Source organism: Schistocerca gregaria, chromosome 8 (assembly GCF_023897955.1).
Source record: "Schistocerca gregaria isolate iqSchGreg1 chromosome 8, iqSchGreg1.2, whole genome shotgun sequence".
NCBI lineage: Eukaryota > Metazoa > Arthropoda > Insecta > Orthoptera > Acrididae > Schistocerca > Schistocerca gregaria.
The window spans coordinates 82,233,554-82,253,971 of record NC_064927.1 but is presented as its reverse complement, the minus strand read 5'-3'; the positions used below and the strand labels follow the sequence as shown (position 1 = coordinate 82,253,971).

The 20,418-nt window shown below is 44.9% G+C and overlaps 1 protein-coding gene across 5 annotated transcripts in view; it reads left to right on the top strand.

Annotated features, from left to right (window-relative positions):
- Positions 1-20,418, top strand: part of LOC126284879 (N-acetylglucosamine-1-phosphotransferase subunits alpha/beta) — a 116,265-nt gene that overhangs the window by 52,432 nt on the left and 43,415 nt on the right. For 4 of the 5 annotated variants that reach the window (XM_049984119.1, XM_049984121.1, XM_049984124.1 and 1 more), the window contains 4 exons: positions 2,664-2,875; positions 2,951-3,159; positions 3,281-3,403; positions 3,502-3,701. In XM_049984119.1, the coding sequence (XP_049840076.1) occupies positions 2,664-2,875; positions 2,951-3,159; positions 3,281-3,403; positions 3,502-3,701 (744 nt within the window). The remainder of the gene's footprint in view (positions 1-2,663; positions 2,876-2,950; positions 3,160-3,280; positions 3,404-3,501; positions 3,702-20,418) is intronic. The other variant, XM_049984122.1, reaches the window with a different exon arrangement.

The window sequence follows — 20,418 nt, the reverse complement described above, 5'->3', positions numbered from 1 at the left end:
AAGTTCCGTGCTGCTCTAAATTCACCAGCCTAGCAAAGTGTTTTTCATCCATCTCTGGAACACATTTTCTCTCATCATTCATGAGCAACAGAGCCATTTTGGATCTGTGCACAGCATTTGCTGGAATCATTTGGTGTGGAGGTAGCACAACCCCAAATCCAAGGGTTTAACCCTGGTTACTGCAGAGGCCCAGTATCATTTTAGATTTCGCGCAGTACACATATTTTTAACACATTATTTTATGACATTTTAACTGAGCACCATAACTATGTAGCTGTATTTACAGGTGCTTCTAAACAATGGAGATTTCCCAGTTGCTCTGTTGCATTTCCTGATTGTGTCCTCAATATGTGACAGCAGAGCAGGTGCAGCATGTTTAACAGTGCTAAATGTTTTCTCTGTCACAGCATCCTGAGTGCCCTTCACACTCTACAATGGTGTACCCAGCAGATAAAGTAGTCCAGAATAAGGTCCTCAACCTACAAAGACTGGGGAAGGAGGTTCTTGCTGCTGGGTACCAGGATGGATGGATATTGCATGGAATGAAAGGTTTACTGTGGCAGCTAAGCAGATGTGTGTTGTGATCTTCAGATACTCCAGTGTGCCATCCCCCTACATGCTATTGCCTCTTTGTTAAGGTACAGACTCTTGCATGATGGAAGAGATTGGAAATGACAGATATTAAGTTGTGTCCAATAACTTCCACTAAGCGGCCATGGCCTACCTCCTTCCAGCCGTGCGGACGAGATGAGCAGGCCTATGACACATGGCGTATTGCTCTGGTAAGAGGACACTCCAAAGAACAGTGCTTGTGGTGTACAGACTAATGGCATACCACATTTTACTAGACTGTTTTGTTTTCGGACCATAGGGCGGCAGCTCTTTTGCCGACAGGCTTCCCTCTTAATTGACAATGAAACAAATTGAAATGACTTTTAAGGTTTTGTGAGCTGACAGATTCACCCCCTAAAATTTTAGGATGCCGTTTTTAATGTTTTAGGGTGGCCAGCTTATCACATCATCTGAACAATTGTATCCCCCCCCCCCCACACACACACACAAATAAAACTAAGATTTTGAGGGTACATGACAAAAAAGTACAAAACTAAAAGCAACAGAATGTCAAATTGAGCATTTTGCACAACACAAATATTTGGGGAGCATACTAACTAATGATGGGATGGGTGAAAGAGCTGCAATGGCAAAGCAAGCTTTCCATAAGAAGAAATGCTTATTATGCAGCAAACTGGGGTTGGGGTTAAGAGAAAGGTTAGTTAAATAGTTTATGTAGGATGTTTTTCTGTACGACCGTGAAAGCTGGATGTTGAATTAGACAGAGAGAGAGCCAGAATTGAAGCATTCGCAATGTTGGGTTGTAGGGCAATGGAGAAAATAAAATGGGTGTTGGATAAAGTGAAGAACACTGAAGGACTGCAAAGGATAAAGGAATAAAGAACTCTACTAAACTTGAATAAGTAAAGGAGCGCTGACTGTCTAAGATGTATATTGTGAAGAAACGGAGTTCTAACAACAGCTATCGAAGGTAGAGTGGAAGGCAGGAGAAAATAGGAAGGATGGCATAAATGGTGGGTTAAGTAAAAATGGGGAAAGGAGTCAGGGAGCTGGAAATAGTTACAGCACCATTTGGTGGTGGTGGTGGTTGTGGTGGTGGTGACTCATAACCAAATTCTGCAAACTAATGATGAGAGGTGGTGTCACGGGGAACCCTGTAACTCCTACGTGCAGTGAGAATATTTCTGATTGCCACATTGTCCTCAGGCTTGGAGAAAACATGCCTGAGGCTGCCGACAAAGGCAGTTCCTCTATAGCCCTGCAGAAGCCCTTGCTTGTCACAATGACTACAGTAGTATACTGCACCACTATCACTATCATTCTGAATAAAATTGCTCTCCAGATTGAAATTGGGATCAAACAATCACTCATCCGACAATCTACCCTGGCAAGTGTAAGCTCTGATATGATGCACTGTTTTAACTTGTCACGTGTTATGAACACAACATGTACTCTGTGAAGAGTAACAGAATTTAAGCTCAGCAGTATGTTTCTATTTAGTATCACTATGTTCATTTTTAATCTTTATTTGTTTATAGACATGTTTCAAGAATATTTCTGGTTGCTTGCATCCTCTCTCCCCCTCCTCTGCCTATTCGAATTTGTGCATAGACATTATATTCCTGACACTACAGATCCAAATTATGTAATTAAGGTTTTAATTTAGGGATGTGTTGTATATCTTTGTAAGTAGGCTAAACACGGCAAACCTACACTGCACTGCACTTTTCAATGTCCTTCTTCCACCTAAGCTCCACTAGCCCAAAAAAGATAGAGTGCCCACCTGTACCTATTGACTCCTGTAAGTACTTGAATTTTGTTCACTGGCACCCTCCACCCAACAACTCCCAAACTCTACAAACTGAAAAGTCAGTATCAGTAATAAAGTCTATCTGATACCTGAATAATGTATGTACCTACATTAAGATAATTGTAACTAACACACACTATTCTGCTGAGGTGATATGTAAATGTTGGAAGTGCTTAAAATCGCTATTTTAGCAACTTGAGGTGATGTAAAACATTTTAGTGAATACCAAGTACTAAACGAACCATTCCTTGATTGTTATCTTGATTGATCTGTTACATAGGTTCCCCAATGAAGGGCCAGAAAAGGAATATGACATCGCTCTGACCAACCTGTGGAATAGAGAGAAAGTGCAAAACCCACCTGAGAAGAATTATTCTCTGAATAGAACAATCATTTACTTCTCTGATCCAGAAGAGGCAGGTGATGTCGTCCAGCAGACAGTGATGGTTAAGAAGGCTAATGTTACTCTGTTTCAGGCTCACTGGACATCAGGTATTTTTCTTACAGAAATGACAATCTCAATTTATATCAAATGTATGTTCTTGTAATATTAAATTTCTTTTTTAGACAAATTTGCCCCAGCTTCTTACCCTGTGAAGAATACACTCATAATTACTGGCATACCATCAGTTGTCATGCACAACATAGAAAATGATATTCGTGCTTTATTTCAAAAATATGTGGGAGATAACATTCTCAATGTTTGGATGTACCCCAACAATGGGACATCTGTCATAGAGCTGGGTACTGAGAAAGCGGCTACAGCAATGATGGAGGTATTATCACAAATAATTAATTTAGTTTTTATATGAGAATGCCATTTAAACTGAAAGAAAAACATAGGATATAGTGTTGGAGTCAGCACAATTTCACATCTAACTGTTTTCTTTCACGTAGCTATCGAGAGGCACCCTGTATTTGGAGGAAATGAAAATAGTGGTCAGTAATGCGTACATAATAATGGAGCTGCCTTTTGCTAATACGGAGAGTTTGGCACCATCAAGATTCGAGGACAAAGAGGTTGAGACTAAATCTACTTTTCAGACTTTTTCAGCAGCAAAATACAATGTGAAACCACATCCACATTTCACAACTTCAGTTTTCTATTCTGATTCTAGGAGTTGCGGTATTCCCTGCGTTCTCTCGAGAAATTTGCCCCGTGGGTTCGCCACGTGTATGTGGTGACAAATGGCCAGATACCTCACTGGTTAAACCTGGACAACCCACGTCTTACTGTGGTCCCTCACAACAAAATATTTCCCGACATGTCTCATTTGCCGACATTCAGTAGTCCGGCAATAGAAACTCACTTGCATAGGTACTTCTATGTTGTGTTTTATATTTATGTCCTAACAATGCAATTTCACAAATAATTTGTGTTACTCTTAGACATAGATGCAAAAGGCAGTAGAATGAAAATGATGAAGTATGATTTGTTTCTGAAACATCATGTCCAACCAAGAACTCAACTCGGGCACACAGTTTTAATCTGCCAGGAAGTTTCATATCAGCGCACACTCCGCTGCAGAGTGAAAATCTCATTCAAGAACTCAACTCGTTATCAATATGATGCACAGTTGACAGTTACGTCACATCAGTTTGTCTTAGTATCCATGGAAGTGATCCTGCCAATAGTACATTTAAATATCATTTTGAAGATACGTATATTATGAGGGCTAGCTTGAAAGTAACAGACACTTTGATCTGTTGTGACTGTGGGTGGGAGCCACAATTTTAGTGCCATAATTAGGGCCCGGATTTTAATTACCTAAAAAATAGTGAAATATGCAAGCATTTATGACCTAAAACGTACATAAATATGACCTTAAAAATAAAATATGGCTCAATAGAAGTTCATTTAAAGCATTCTTGTTTGTTTATTTAATTTTTTATTCACCATAAAGTAATACAAAATTCGTTCCACAAAAATGCGGGAGAACTGCCGGATATCAGTAACGTCCTGCCACGATATTTCAGTGCAGAGTCTTCTGGCCATCACACTGAGCAGCACATGTGCAATGCCACCTCAGATGACTTTAAATAGCGGAGCTCAGCTCGTACTCGCCAGTACTACTACAGTGACACTCACCTGAAGATGGCCAGAAGACTCTGCGCCGAAATATCATGGCAGGATGTTACTGATATCCGACAGTTCTCCCGTGTTTTTATGGAACAATCAGTATGCCGGGAAAGCTTTAAACATCACATCAATACAAAATTCACTTCTCAGTATATTGTAAGTATTGTTCTTTCTTTATGTAGGGTTTGTGGCTAATTTGCACTTATTTTTTGAATATCTGAATGTTTTATTTTCTAAATACAAAGTGCAGTGAAAAGATCATTCATCAAAACAGTAAAACAATGTTTTTATTTCTACATAGTATTTAAAGCATTTAACATTATTTAATACCACATGTCAATCTTGAGTATCTGCAAAGTTGCACTGGATCACAAGGTGCATTTTCAGGTTTTCCATTGTCAAAGATATACAGTTGTCACTGAGGATAGTTTTGTACCTGGAAAAGCTCATTTCCACTTCACAAGACATCACTGGAGCGTATTTGAAGGCAGCCAGGTCACTGGAGTTCAGCTTTGTTTCCGTATCTTCAAATGTTGTGGCATTCCTTGAAAGACTGTTACTTATTTGCGCAGTGTAGAATATCCAGGATTCCGATGGAGAACACTTTGCAATTTGGATTTCACTTTGTCAGCCACATGACCACAAGCTTGACCCAACTCACTCTGCGCGTGTTGCACAATACTCAGCGCCTCACATAGCTGAGTGCCAACAGCTTCAAGTCGTTTGATGGTTTTTGATATCATTGAAAAATTGGCGTTGATGTATGCCAAGTTTCGAGACAATGTATCTGTAAAGACTTCTTTCACAATTTTGATAGCACTTGATTCATCGCTATCAAACTCACAGAAGATTGTCTTTATTTGTGTGTAGTCGATGCAGTAATACTCAGCAGCATAAAGCCAAGAACCCCATCGTGTAAGAACAGGTTTAGGTGGGAGGGGTGTTGAAGGTGCTTGTTCCTTGAATTTCTGCACCCTTAGTGGAGCCTTCACATAAGATTTTCTTGCCACAGGAAATTAATTTGTCCATGTCAGGGTAATATGATAGCACCTCTTCGGCAACTCTGTGCAATGCATGTGCAAGACAAGTGGCATACACCGTGCTGGGGTAGAGAATCTGAAGCCATTTGGCTGCTTTAGCCATACATGAAGCACCATCTGTTGCAAGCAGCAAAACGTTGTCTCTTTTCACACCATCCGACCACAGTAGCTTCAGAGAGTTATCAAACAAAATAGCAATTGTCGAATTGTTTACTCTATCGAGAGCTTCACATGTTAGTACGAACATATATCCAGGGCCATCAACTTTTAGAACACCAACAACATTTTGAATATATCACCCACTAATTACCGTAGTTTCATCTATCGACAGCCAGATCTTTTGCTCAGCAATAGTAATTTGTATTTTGTTGAGCACATCATTGTAGCATATGGATAAATAGTTCATTCATCTGGAACTGGATGTGTTGTGTACTTCTCCAAGAACCATATGCAGCATGGATTCTTCATCTTTTCCTATGGGATGTTGCAGGACACCATCATTTCACACAAATCCTTGCAGAATGATTGCACGGTTTACGATTGACCTGTCTGTTCAAATAACAGCGTTTGCCTGCTGTTATTTTCAGCACTTCGTTTCACACAACTGCTGTGTTTAGCGGTATTACAGTGTTGTTACACATTACAGCACTTTTCTGCACTAACTTCAACCTCACAAAGTTTACAAAATAATATTTTCCCATAAATACTAAAGAACTCCTCTCCAAATTCTCGAACATATCCTCGCAACTTCACTCTGTCGGAGCACTTTGCTTTAGGCGTGGTGAACAAGGCAAAGGCTGTATTCAAACTGGTTACTGGGAACACCTGTGCGAGTGCGATGATTATCAATGCAGAAGCCGCCTTTGTTGGCTCTGAGAGCGTATTGTCGACTCTGTGCAACATTGTTTTATGTTAGCAAAATGACTGTTGTGGTACACCGATTTTCTGCTACAGTCCTGAGAAATAAAGCTGTGTACTAATTTATCTGTTTATCTTCCATAATAGCATGTTAAATATTGTCTCGTGAGCAACATTTTCATTTTCTTATTCCTGTGTCCTGTAAGATACGAGAAAAACAGTATATGCATTTTTGGCAAAAGTTGACGGAAATATGACCTATTATATTAAAAGTTGGCCGCAATATGACCTATTACTAAAATTTGTTGAAATATCACATTATTTGCACAATCAAAATACATCTTTTGATAGTAAAATGCCTAGATTTGTGTATAAATTGTTCTAAAATTCACCCTATAGTTTAGAAAAATATATGACTTGTCATTACAATCCAGGACCTAGCCATAGTGTTCCTACACTCAGTAGGCATCCAGTTGTGGTAGCATGTGATCTGGCTCTCTTCTGCTTTGCTTTGTACGATGTGTTAAAATGTGTGTTGCAATAGAAAATCCCATCACTTGTGAGGTGCGTTCTGTGATTAGGTTTTTCTTGGCAAAAAACTACAAATCAGTAGAAATTTATTGCAACCTTTGTGATGTGTACCGAAAAGGAATAATGAGTGAAAACCAAGTGACACAACAGTGCATTGATTTAAGAAATGGCAGTACCAATATTCGTAATGAAGACCAGTGTGGTAATCCTGGACTTCTGTCTGAATAACTGATGATAAAAATCAATGATGAAATTCGTGAAAATCGTCTTTTCACGATTATAGACCTTTCACAACATTTTCCCCAAATTTCAGTATTTGGCGCATGAAATGGTAATGCATAAGCTTGGTTAGCACAAATTTTATGCTATGTAGGATTCCAAAATCTTAACAGAACACTATGAAAACAGAGACTGGCTGAAGCACAGACCTTCCTCAAAGATAATAAGAAAAACTGTAACAGAGTTATCAATTGTGTTGTAGCAGGGACAAGATTTGGGTGAAGCATGGCAATTGTGAAACAGAATGACTGTCAATGGAATCGGTACACACAAATTCTTCCAAGGAAGTGCTTCCAAATACTAACAGCAAGAAAGACCATAGCTACTGTGTTTTGGGACTGTAAGGGAGTGATTCTCCATTGATTCTCATGAACGTGGCTCAATAACTAACCCAGAGAGATATTGTCAAACACTGTGCAAGATGAAACAAGCATCAGGGAAAACTTAGCACAGAAGTTTTGTAGTTCTTTCAAGACAATGCACATCCGTAAGTGGCCAATTATTCCCATGGGGAACTATGGGGATTTGGATGGGATTTGGCACCGATTGATTACTGCCTCTACTCAGCAATGAAGACTTGGCTCGCTACAATACACTGCTTTGACACCAACACCAAACTGCATGTCAGTATAAAACAGTGGTTGCAATTGCAGGTGGCCGATTTCTACAGAGATGGTACTGGAAAATTTGTCAGATAGTGCCATAAGTGCATAAGTTTGAATGGTGATTATGTAGAAAAGTAGGTTAAGAGTGTACCTTTGAAATGTACACAATAAAATTTGGTTTTTCCATATTTTTAATTGTTTATTTCAAAACATCTGTTTTTTTTTCTGGATAATCCTCACATATGTGTTACTGAACATTATACTACTCCTCGGCTTTAGGTGTGCCCTTATTCACTGTCAGAAAAGCATATGATTTAAGCAACATATAATTATTACTGATACAAATGTTTAAAGTTTCAAACTATTCCAACCATATTACTCCCAAAAACTTGGCAGTTTGTGACTGTACCAGAAATGTTAATGAAATTTACTGTATATCAAGACATGAAATTGGTGATATGTTTCACATGTTAGTGAGTTATCAGTGCTTCAAATTCATTGTGACTAACTACAAGGGGACACTGTTGTTCCCAGTTAGATTATATTAGGCTAGATATACTTTGTGTTCCATAGATCCAAAGCTAGGAAATCTTCAATGATGTTGAACATATCATAATCGAGAACTACTCAGTAACACAAATAGTAAAAAATCAGGGATCGATTAACAATATTAATTCCTACAGACTGGTACTTACCAAATAGAGGAGTCGAGTGGCAGACAGGCACATTTATACACAAACAATTCTCACACGAATGGCTTCCATCATCTCCGGAGCACTGTGACCCATCTGATCCCAGTGGGACTACAACTCGCTTCTAGCAAGCTGAGTAGACATGGCAGACAATGCAGCTCTAAGTAGTTTAGACAGACTAAAGCAATATTAGGAAATGCTGTTCTGAGATACGCTGGAAGGATTACGTGGACAAACAGTGAAAAGATAATCTCTGGGGTGAGGCATAAAAGTCTCCACTGGGAGAATAGAAATACCATTAGTATTGTCCCCCCAGGGGCTCGCAGCTCGTCGGTGGGTTCGTGCTCGGCTACCTCGGGGCCCCAGCCGTTGCAGCAGCTTTTTCCTTCTGTCAGTCCTCTTGCTCTTCTTTTTCCCCTCCCTTGTGAGACATGTCTGGGATGTTTTTGGGAATGTGTGCTGCATTTTCAGTAACTGACATCAGAACAGTCTCTCCACTGTCTGTCATTCCTTTTTTCTTTCTTCCCTCGCCTTCTCCTGCCCTTCCTCCCCTTTGGCATTTAAGTTTTCTCTCATTTTCTTCTTCCTCCCTTTGCACTCCTGAAGGCCGGCCCGTGTGTCTGATGTGTAACAGGTGACTGGGTAACACGTAAGTCCCAGCCCCGGGTTGACAGGTCGGGTTTGCAAATACCCCCTGGTACAGGCCAGGCCCAGGGAGAGCCTCAGCTGCTACCTTTCCAAATTGCCGATTGTCTCCCTGTCACGTGTCCGGGAGATGTGACCCTGAGTGTGAACAATCATCTAAGGTGGGTGCACCCTTACTGAAGGACCCTCCCACCCCTCTCCACCCTCCGTTATTGGTAGGAGTGCACCATCAAAGATGCTGGCAATCGTGGGGGATTTTCTCGCAATGAGCAAATCATCTTCTCAGCAGTCAGCATCTACTAAATGTAATTGGAATGGGGTTCACAATTCAAAGACCCTCCCACCTGCCTTGTGGTTTCTCACGCTTTCATGCACTGAAGACAGTTGATATGGTAAATTCATTTAGTATTCAGAAATCAAGCAATGGAAAATCCAGGATGTTATTTAACAATATTTGAAAAGGAAAGTTGCAGCTCACCGTATAGCGTAGATGCAGATAGACGTAACGTGTTTATCTGCGACTCGGCATCTTCGCTATATTATTCCGAAAGGTGTCGATACAATTGCCAGACCCGTGAAATACTGCTCTCATTTACTCAGTTGCTCTTTGCTTTCGGAAACTACTCCAGATTCTCATTCGCGACAACCACTCGCAACTCCGATCCTCCACGGCTATCGTATTCGTGTCGCTCCCCGCTGAGTGCTTCCCACGGTGTCACGTACGCTAGGCTGCTTGCCGGTCCGACCGAGGCAGAAATCCGAACGTGCCTCTCCGATCGGGGCACGATTATGGTCCGTCGGGTGACAAAAACGGTAGATGCATCCTTAGTGCCCAAACACACTTTTTTCTCACTTTCGATAGTGTTGTCCTCCTGTCAAAGATGAAAGCAGGCTATGAAATGATCAGTCAGACCGTACCTGGTGTGCTGCTACCAGTGTCATCATTACGACCACACTCGAGAGTCCTGTCGACAACGTGCCAAATGTGTGTAACCTGTGGTAAGGACGCTCATGAGGGCAATTGTCTGCTTCTGCCTCCTCCCGACTGTATCGATGCAGTGGTGACTGTGCAGGTTCCTCCAGAGATGAGCGGGCCGTCTGGGAGATCTGGGTGAAGAAAAAAGTGCCGTACCCCATCGCTCACGTGTTGTCGACTAGTCGGAAACTTTGCGTTCTACCCTCTGGCACTTACAGTAACACTCTTGCTACATCTCACCCCACAAATGACGTGGCCACACAGATGTGCAACTTCAAATTCGGCCTCACAGGTGTAAGATCGCCCAGTGTCACAGTAGCGTCTGCGTCTCCTCCTCCAGCTGTGCGTCGAGCCGCCGGACTTTTGCCTCGTGGGGCAGTCAGCTGCTACACGACCGGCAGGCCGGAAAGGACAGGAGGAATATTTCCGCGAAGGCTTTTTGTGTCCATCCGGCCGGCAAACGTCTTTCCAACTGGAAAGGCTCCAAAAAATCGAACGGAGGCAAACCGTCTTCTCCTTCGCTGACCCGGAGATTGTCTTCAACAGTGTCACCCGGCGACCTCTGTGTCACCAGAGTACACTGCCGAACATTTTTCTGCCCTGGACTCTGCAGACTGACAGGAGGAGAATGCTGATGCCTCTGTAGATCTTGTGGAGCGTGATCCTCCGGTCTCTGTGCCCTCTAGCAGACAATATTTGGAGGCTAGCACTTGGAAGCCACTGAGGTGACCCTCGTTAATATTTTTCCACCTCTGCTGTCTTTGTCACGACTCTCCTCCAATGGAACATTCGTGGCCTTAGGTCTGAGAAAGAGGAATTATGAATCAAACAATGGAAAATCCAGGATGGAATGTAACATGCTTCATGGCTTGTTCCACAGCTGGATGAGGAGAAGGAGGTGCTACCGTGACACTGGGCGATTTTACACGTGAGGAATTATGGCTGCTCTTAGAATTGCAGTGTCCGCTTGTTCTCTACCTCCAGGAAACAAACTTGTGTCCTCACAACTGCTTCGAGCTCTTGCATTTCTTTCGTGTCCGCTTTGACCTTCCACACAAAGACTGCATTCCATCTCGTGGAGGAGCCGTGCTGCTCACCTGGGATGACTCATGTCCATGGTCAAACAGTCTACCTGACTCGAGCTGTTGCAGTCTGGATTTTTCTTCCTCACTTCACCTCTTCTCTTTGTACTGTTTACATCCATCCATCATTTGGTGTCACAAGGGCAGACTTTCTCCAGCTTATTGGGCAACTCCCTCACTCCTTTCTGCTCCCCCCAGGGGGCTCGCCACTCTTTGGCGGGTTCGTGCTCGACTACCACAGGGCCCTGGCCCTTGCAGCACTTTTTCCCTTATGTGCTGCATGTCACTCCTCTTGATATCTTTTTTCCCCCTCGTCTGGTGTATTATTGGGAATGTTCTGAATTCTGTCGCTGACCTGCAAATAGTCTCAACTTTATTTTTGGCTCCCTTTTCCTTTCTTTGTTTCCTTCTCCTCTCGTTTCTCTGCTTTGGCATTTGAGGATCCTCTTTTTCCTTCTTCCTCCTTGTGTGCTCCTGAATGCTGGCCGACGCATGTGGTGCAAAACAGGTGACCAGATAACGTGTAATCCACAGCCCCAGGTCGACAGGTAGGGTTCGCCCCTGGTACGGGCCAGGCCCTGAGAGCGGTGACTGCCTGAACTGCAACCTACCCAAATTCCCGACTGGTCTCTCTTCCATGTGTTACGAAGGCGTGATGTGAGATGTGAACCTAAGCTGGGTGCACCCCCTGTGAAGTGAGCCCCCAGGTGGCAGCACCGCACCAACTGAGAAGCTGGGGATTTCCTTGCAATGAGTCAATCATCTTCACAATCAACATCTACAATATGTAAACGTAATGAGGCTAACGATTTAAAGACCCTTCCCGTTGCAACACGGTTCCTCGTGTTATCACATACTGAAGGAGGTCAGTCCTTCGCCACAGTCGAACCGTTTATTATTCAGAAAGGTGTCGGTGCCATTGCTGGCCCTGTGAAATCCTGCTCTCATTTACAGAAGGGCACTCTGCTTTTGGAGACAGCTTCTGATTCTTGAGCAGTACTACTACTTGCTGCCTTACTTCTGCACGACTACTCTGTTCGTGTCGAGGCACGTAGAACTTTGAATTCTTCCCATGGTGTAATTTACACCGGGCCGCATAATGGTCTAACCGAGGCCGAAATACAATCTTACCTCTCTGATCAGGGTGTCATTGCCGCCCATCGTCTAATGAGAAAGGTCGATTCTTTCTCGGTGCCCACCCGCACTCTTTTCCTCACCTTTGATAGGGTGGTGCTGGTGTCCAAGATTACAGCGGGCTACGAAATCGTCACAGTCTGGCCGTACATTCCGAATTTGATGTGCTGCTACCAGTGTCATTGGTACAATTGCACTAGAATGTCTTGTCGACACCCAGCCACGTGTGTAACCTGTGGCAGGGATGCACACGACGGCAAATGTCCGCCTCTTTCTCTCCGCCGCATCGACTGCAATGGCGGATATGCTGCCTCCAAGCGCATCCCTCCAGCCAGACAACACCTCAGTCTTCCTTTAACTGGAAGGGCTTGAAGAAGTCCCTTAAAGGCAAATGGTTTTTTCCTTTACCGACTTGAAGATCCTGCTCGACAGTGTCGCCACGCGCTCACTTACCGAGCAAGGTGGCGAGTGGTTAGCACACTGGACTTGCATTCAGGAGGACGACGGTTCAATCCTGTCTCCGGCCATCCTGATTTAGGTTTTCCGTGATTTCCCTAAATCGTTTCAGGCAAATGCCGGGATGGTTCCTTTGAAAGGACACAGCCAATTTCCTTCCCAATCCTTCCCTAACCCGAGCTTGCGCTCCGTCTCTAATGACCTCGTTGTCGACGGGACATTAAACACTAACCACCACCAACACCACCACCGCTCACTTAGCCCCACCGGCCTTTGTCTCACCGGTGCGCACCGCCGACCGTTTTTAGTGTCAGACTCCACATTCCGACTGCACCAGCACACTGATGCTTCTGTCGACCCCGTGAAATGGGATCTTCCTGCTTCTGTGCCCTGTAGTAGCAGCTCTGCACCGGCTGTCCCTTGGCGTCCACAGAGTTGACACCCCTACATCTCTTCCTCCTGACAGTACTCCAATGGAACGTTCGCTGCCTTCGGTCCCACAAAGAGGATTTACAGTTGCTGCTAGCATCGCAGCATCCCCTTGTACTCTGTCTTCAGGAAACGAAATTGCGCCCTCAAGACCGCTTTGAGCTTTCCCATTACTTACCAATTCGTTTTGTCCTTCCCCCTGAGGTCGGCATCCCATCTCATGGGGGCATTATATTGCTAGTGCTGGATAACATTCACAGTCAACCCATCTCCCTGACTACCTGTCTTCGAGCTGTTGCCGTTCGCCTTCTCCTTCCCCACCTTACTTTTCCCCTCTGTACAATTTATGTACCTCCGTCCTTTGATATCACCAGGGCAGACTTCCTTCAGATTACTGTGCAGCTACATCCCCCATTTTTGCTACTCAATGACTCTAATGCGCATCATCCCCTTTGGTGTTCTCCAAGGACGTTCCAGAAATTTTCCCTTTTGGCTGACCTTCTGAACCAACCCAACCTCTTCTTTCTTAACACTGGAGCACCCACTTTCCTTTCTGACTCCTCGCACTTCTATTCCCATTTAGACCTATCCTTTTGCACTGCCCATCATCTTGAGTGGTCCATTCTTCCTTACACCTACTCGAACAACCATTTCCCATGTGCTATCAGTTTGCTGGCTCCTGGCCCATCCACGTGCAGCCCCGAATGGCAGCTTATTAATTCTTACTGGACCTTTACTCCTCCCTGGTGACCTTCGAAGAACAGGATACCCGCAGTTGTGATGACCAGGTTGCCAATTGGTCCCTCCGCTGTTTCTCGGGAGGTGTGACCTGAGGTGTGAACAATCACCAAAGGTGGGAGTGCCCTCAGAAAGTGCCTCCACAAGGAAGAAGTGCGCCATCAGAGACACTGGTAATTATGGGGGGCACTTCCACAATGGTTTCCTCATCATCTACTATGTCTGCTCACAAGCGAAGGTTAAATGAGTGTCAGCCACGGACAATTCTTCCATCAGTGCCACAGTTCCTCGTTGTTTCTCGATCGGACGAAGGTCAAGACTTCCCCACAGTCAACCCTTTCATTATTCAGAAAGGTGTGGATGCAATTGCAGGTCCCGTAAAGTCTTGTTCCCGATTACAAAATGGCACCTTGTTGTTAGAAGCAGTCAGTGCCCTCCAGCCACAAAAATTGCTGCGAACCTCTCTGCTACACACCTTCCCTGTCCAGGTGGAAGCACACCGCAATTTAAATTCATCACACTGGGTGGTTTATACACGCTTCATCGACGGATTGCCCAACGAGGAAATTCAAAGCTACCTGTCTGACAAGGGCGTAACGGCTGTTCATCAAGTCATGAAAAGGGTTGACAAGGACTTGGTTCCAACCCGTACTGTCTTCTTGACATTTGACAGAGTTAAACTTCCATCGAACATAAAAGCGGGCTGTGAGATAATTTCAGGTCACCCTTACATCCCCAACCCTAAGCGTTGCTATCGGTGCCAGCAGTTCACTCATACCAGCCTGTCATGTTCCAATCTGGCCAAATGTGTTATATGTGCAAGGATGCCCATAAGGGTGCTTGTTCACTTCCATCCCCTCTTTGCATCAACCGTATGGGAGACCAAACTGTTTCCTCTAGAGATTGCCCCATTTTCAAAGATGAATGGATTATTCAGGAAATCAGAGTGAAGGAAAAGGTGTCGACATTTGCTGCTCATAAGTTATTCGGCAGTCGAAAGCCCATTGTGCCTCCTGTAGGTAAATATAGCAGTGTCATTGCATCTCCTTTGACTACTAAGGAGGCAGCCATGCAGACTTGTGATTTTACCTTTAGTGCCACGGTTGTCAAACCTTCCAGCGCAAAGATCTCCGGTCATCTTCTGTCTTCAGGGAACAAAGCTGTGTCCCCACTGTCGCTTTGATTTCCCTCCTTTTCAGTCCGTCCGGTTTGATCCCCCCCCTGTTGATGGCACTCCAGCACATGGAGGACTCATGATTCTTCTCCATGATACTGTCCATTGTCACCCAATCCCCTTAAACAGTTCCTTCCAAGCTGTTGCTGTCCGTCTTTCTCTTTCTGGTTACACGTTCTCTCTTTGAACTGTATAGATTACACCATCTACACCAATGGCGAGAGCTGATCTCCTTGGTCAACGATCAGCTCCCCCCACCCCCACCCCCACCCCACCCCACCCTATTTGCTGGTTAGGGCTTCAATGCCCACCACCCACTTTGGGGATCTCCGCGTCCTTGTCCGCGAGGCTCCCTATTGATTGATGCATTCCACCAAGTGGATCTTCTTTGCCTCAACACTGGGAACCCTACATTTTTGTCAGCCTCCACAACAAATTTCTCTCATTTGGACTTTTCGGTCAGTACTGTTCAGCTAGCTCGGCTCTTTGAATGGTTCGCTCCTGCTGATACACACTCGAGTGACCATTTTCCATGTGTCCTTAGATTGCAGCCACAACTGCCATCTATGTGCCTGAGACGCTGGAAGTGTGCCCAATCGAATTGGACACTTTTTTTGGTCTCTAGCGACATTCAATGACCGTCACTTTCCTAGTGTCGACAATCAGGTCACTCATGTTACAGAAGTTATTCTTACAGCTGCGGAACGTTCAATACCTCGCACCTCCAATTTGCCCTGGCACCCCCTCAGTTCCTTGGTGGAATGAGGTGTGCCGTGACACAATACGTAAGCGGCGACGTGCTCTTTACGTTTTCTGCCACCATCCTACTTTGGCCAACTGTATTCGCTATAAGCAGTTACGTGCGCGATGCCATCACATCATCAGCGATAGCAAGAAGGCAAGCTGGGACGTCTTTACTAGCTCATTAACACCTTCCCTCCCTCTTTGTAAGTTTGGAGTCGAATTTGACGGTTATCTGGTGCACCTAGTTCCTCCCCAATCTCTGGACTCACTGTTGCATATGATATCTTAGTGGACCCCGTCACAGTTTCTAACTCATTGTGTCAACACTTTGCTGAGATTTCGAACTCTTCAAATTAGCCGCCAGCCTTTCTCCTGAATAAACATGCAGCGTAATGCGACCTCTTGCTTTCTCCTCTCAAAATTGTGAAAGCTACAATACTATTTTCTCCATGCGGGAGCTGCAACATGCACTCTCTTCTTCTCGCTCTTCCACCCCAGGACCGGGGGGTGTCTCTGTGGCATTCCTCTGGATCCCAGGACACGTTGGTTTCCATGGAAACGAGGCGGCTGATATAGCAGCCAAGGCTGCAGTCTCTTTTCTTCAGCCTCCTGATCGCATGGTTCCCTTTGCCAATGTACAGAGTGTTTTATGTCATCAAGTTGCCCTTTTATGGTATGCACATTTGTCTACACTTCCCAATAATAAATTGTGGGACGTGAAAGTTCTTCCCTGTGCTTGGAGCTCTTCCTCCCGACTTCGTCATCTGGAGGAGGTATTTTTAACTAGACTCTGGATAGGGCACTGTCTTTTTAGCCATCAACATCTTTTAAGTGACGATCCTTCCCTGCTCTCAGCTGTGGATGGTGAGACACCTTTTACTTGAGTGCCCCTATTTTACTCTGTTACGCGCCCGTCTACAGCTGTCGCCTGATATATCTTCCCTTTTAGCAGATGACATGCCATCAGCTGATCGCATTCTCGAGTTTATTAGTGTCAGTGAGATGACGTCAGTCATTTAAAGCTCTTTTTGGGGACAAACAACCCCCCCCCCCCCCCCTCTCGTTCTATAGTGGTTTTCTGAGCTTTCCTTCTGTTTTTTAGTTTCCCCACATTTTTGAGTTTTGCTGCCATAGCTGCTGATTTTCAGTTTCGTTTCTTTACCTTTTCCTTGGCCACAGACCGGGCGCTATTGTTCATCCCTGTTTCCGCTATCCACATTCAGATGTTGCAGCACCTCTCTCTTGCGGGCGAGCACTTTCTGCTCAACACAGACAACCGCATCTGGGCTGAGGGCACATTTCCTGGATGCTGGCGTGAAGCCACCGTCATACCCATACCTAAGCCCAGTAAGGACAAAAACCTTCCTTCCAGCTACCGCCCCATCTTTTATATCAACTGCGTTTGCATGGTGTTGGAACATATGATTCATGCCAGGCTGGTGTGGTGGCTGGAGTCTCGCCATTTACCCACGAATGCCCAGTGTGGATTGAGAGTGCAGCGTTCTGCAGTTGACAACCTCGTTACTTTGTCCACCCATGTCATGAATGGTTTTCTGTGGAAATCCAGACTGTGGCTGTGTTTTTTTATTTGAACGAGGCCTACGACACCTGCTGGAGGACTGGTATTCTCCGTACTCTTTACACGTGGGGCTTCCTTGGGCACCTACCATGTTTTCTTCAGACATTTTTACAAGACCAAGTTTTCAAGGTACGTGTTGGTTCCGCCTTGTCGGACACCTTTATTCAAAAAAATGGTGTGCCTCCGGGTTCCATCCTAAGTGTCATCCTCTTTGCTATCGCCATTAGCCGTATAATGGCCTGTCTCCCGCTGAACATCTCTGGCTCCCTTTTTGTCGATGATTGTGCCATGTATTGCAGTTCTTCGCGGATCTGCCGTACTGAGCATCATCTTCAGTGCTGTCTTGATTGTCTTCACTCCTGGAGCATCATCAATGGCTTTCGCTTTTCCACTGACAAAACCGTCTTTATGAATTTCTGACAGTGCAAATGGTGTCTCCCACCACCTATACATCTTGGGCCTGTTGCTCTTCCATTTGTTGACACTACGAAATTCCTTGGGCTCATGCTTGATAGGAAACTCTCTTGGTCCTCCCATGTCTCTTACCTCGCTGCCCGCTGTACACAGTCCCTCCATGTCCTCAGTGTTCTCAGTGGTATTTCGTAGGGTGCCAATCAAACCACCCTCCTTTTGTACTGGTCCCTTGTCCATTTGAAACTTGACTATGGGTGTTTCGTTTATGCATCTGCACACCCATCCCTTTTACGCCGTCTTGACACTATCTACCATCATGGCATCCGTTTAGCCACGAGTCTGTATGCTGAAGCTGGTGAACTACCACTGTCCTACTGCCGTTTGTCTGCCATGCGTGGTCTTCCCTCCTATGCCTCCTTCTTTGATGATTCCTTAGCTCGTCAGTATGGGGCTCGTCCCTCTTCTGTTACCTCCTGGAGCCCGCTTTCGCCACTTGCTACGGCAGCTTAACTTCACGCTACCTGTCACTTTTCCATTGAGTATGAACCCTTCACCACCTTGGCTTCGTGAAGCAGCCCATGTTAACCTTGGCCTTCATTCGCTTCCTAAGGACAGTACTCCAGTCTCTGGCTGTCGCCTTCAGTTTGACGACCTTCGCATGGAACTTAGCGATAGTACCTTTGTATACACTGATGGCTCTCGGACTAGCTGTGGGGCCGGTGTGCTTTCATCATTGGCACCCATGTCTTTCGATATTGGCTCCCGGCACAATACTCAATATTTTCAGCCGAGCTTTTCGCCTTGTATCAGCCACGGACTACATCCGGCGACACAGCCTTCCAAATTGTGTCTTCTGCACAGCCTCACTCCGCGCCCTCCAAAGTCTGTGTGTGCTGTACACTGCTCATCCCTTAGTGCAATGGGTCCAGGAAAACTGTCACTTGTTCACTCTTGGTGGAGCCAATGTCGTGTTCCTGTGGATCCCTGGTCCTGTTGGTCTGGCAGGAAGCAAGGCTTCTGACACTGCTGTCAAGGCTGCAGTCCTTGTACCTCAGCCCACAAGTACCTCTGTTCCCTCCAATGATCTCTACATTGCCATCTCTTAGGAGGTGGTGTCTCTTTTGTATCGCCAGTGGTCCTCCCTTCGAGGGAATAAGCTTCGGCTAATTAAGCCTCGCCCAGCACTTTGGACAACCTCCTTTTGGCCCTCGCGCTGGGAGGAGATTATTTTAACTCAGCTGCATATTGGGCACTGCCTTTTTAGACATCATCATTTGCTCTGTGGTTCTGGCCCACCTCTTTGTATGTATTTTGGCCATATTTTAACTGTCCACCATTTCCTGCTGGAATGCCATTTTTTTTACCGATTTACGGTCCAGCTTGGGTTTGCCATCTGATTTATCAGCCGCTTTAGCGAATGGCGCGGGCTGTCGACTGCATTTTAATTTTTATCCGGCGAAACAATATGGCGAACACCATTTAATTTTTAGTATTGCACCTCCATTTTTGCATGGTGTTTATTTTTCCTCCTCCTTCTTCTTTAATTTTTAGTTTTGCACCTCCATTTTTGCATGGTGTTTTTTTTCCTCCTCCTCCTTCTCCTTCTCCTTCTCCTTCTTCTTCTTCTTCTTCTTCTTCTTCTTCTTCTTCTTCCTCCCCCTCCCCCCCTCTCCACATGCCTTGCGTAACTGTCTCCTATTCTGTCCATTGGGACTGACATATAGTCGTTTCCCTCATCTCTGTGTTTGTGTTCTATAGTTTTGACTTGTGCACGTATGACCCCAAGTTGTTTTTTGCACCTTAAAACAAAACATAAAACAAAAATCCCTTTCTACTGCTCAGTGGTTTTAATGGGCACTGTCTCTATGGTTCTCCCAGAACCTGTGAGAGAGGTCCCCTCTTGGCTGATCTTCCTAATCAACTCAACCTCTTCTGCCTTAACACAGGAGCACCCATGTTTCTTTCGGACTCCACGCACACCTATTCCCATTTGGACCTCTCCTCCTGCACTGCCCAGCTTTCCACTCATCTCGAGTGTTCCGTTCTCTCTGACATCTACTCAAGTGACCATTTCCTGTGTGCTACCCATTTCTTGCCTCTTACCCCATCTGCATGCACACCCAAATGGCAGCTTTCTACGGCCGACTTTCTAAGGCTGTACACACATCTGGTAAGCTTTGACGAGCAATATTTCCCCAGTTGTGATATCGAGGTAGAATATCTTACCAATGCTATCCTCTTTATCACACTGTGTCCCGAGCCCTTGGTAGACTGAGGCAAGCTGTGACGCAATTCACACATAGAGACATACTCTCCCCATTTTTAACCACCAACCCATGATGGCAAACTGCTTTTGTTATAAACAGTTGCATGCACAGTGTCATCATGTTCTGTGGGATAGTGAAAAAGCTAGTTGGATTTCATTTACTAGTTTTCTTTAACAGTTGCGCTCCTTGCATCATGTGGGCAACCTGTGACGGCTCTCTGGTACCAAGGTCCGTTCTCCAATTTCCTGCCTTATTGTAGCAGATGATGCCGTAGTAGACCCTATTGTTATCTCCAATACCTTGGACAGCTAT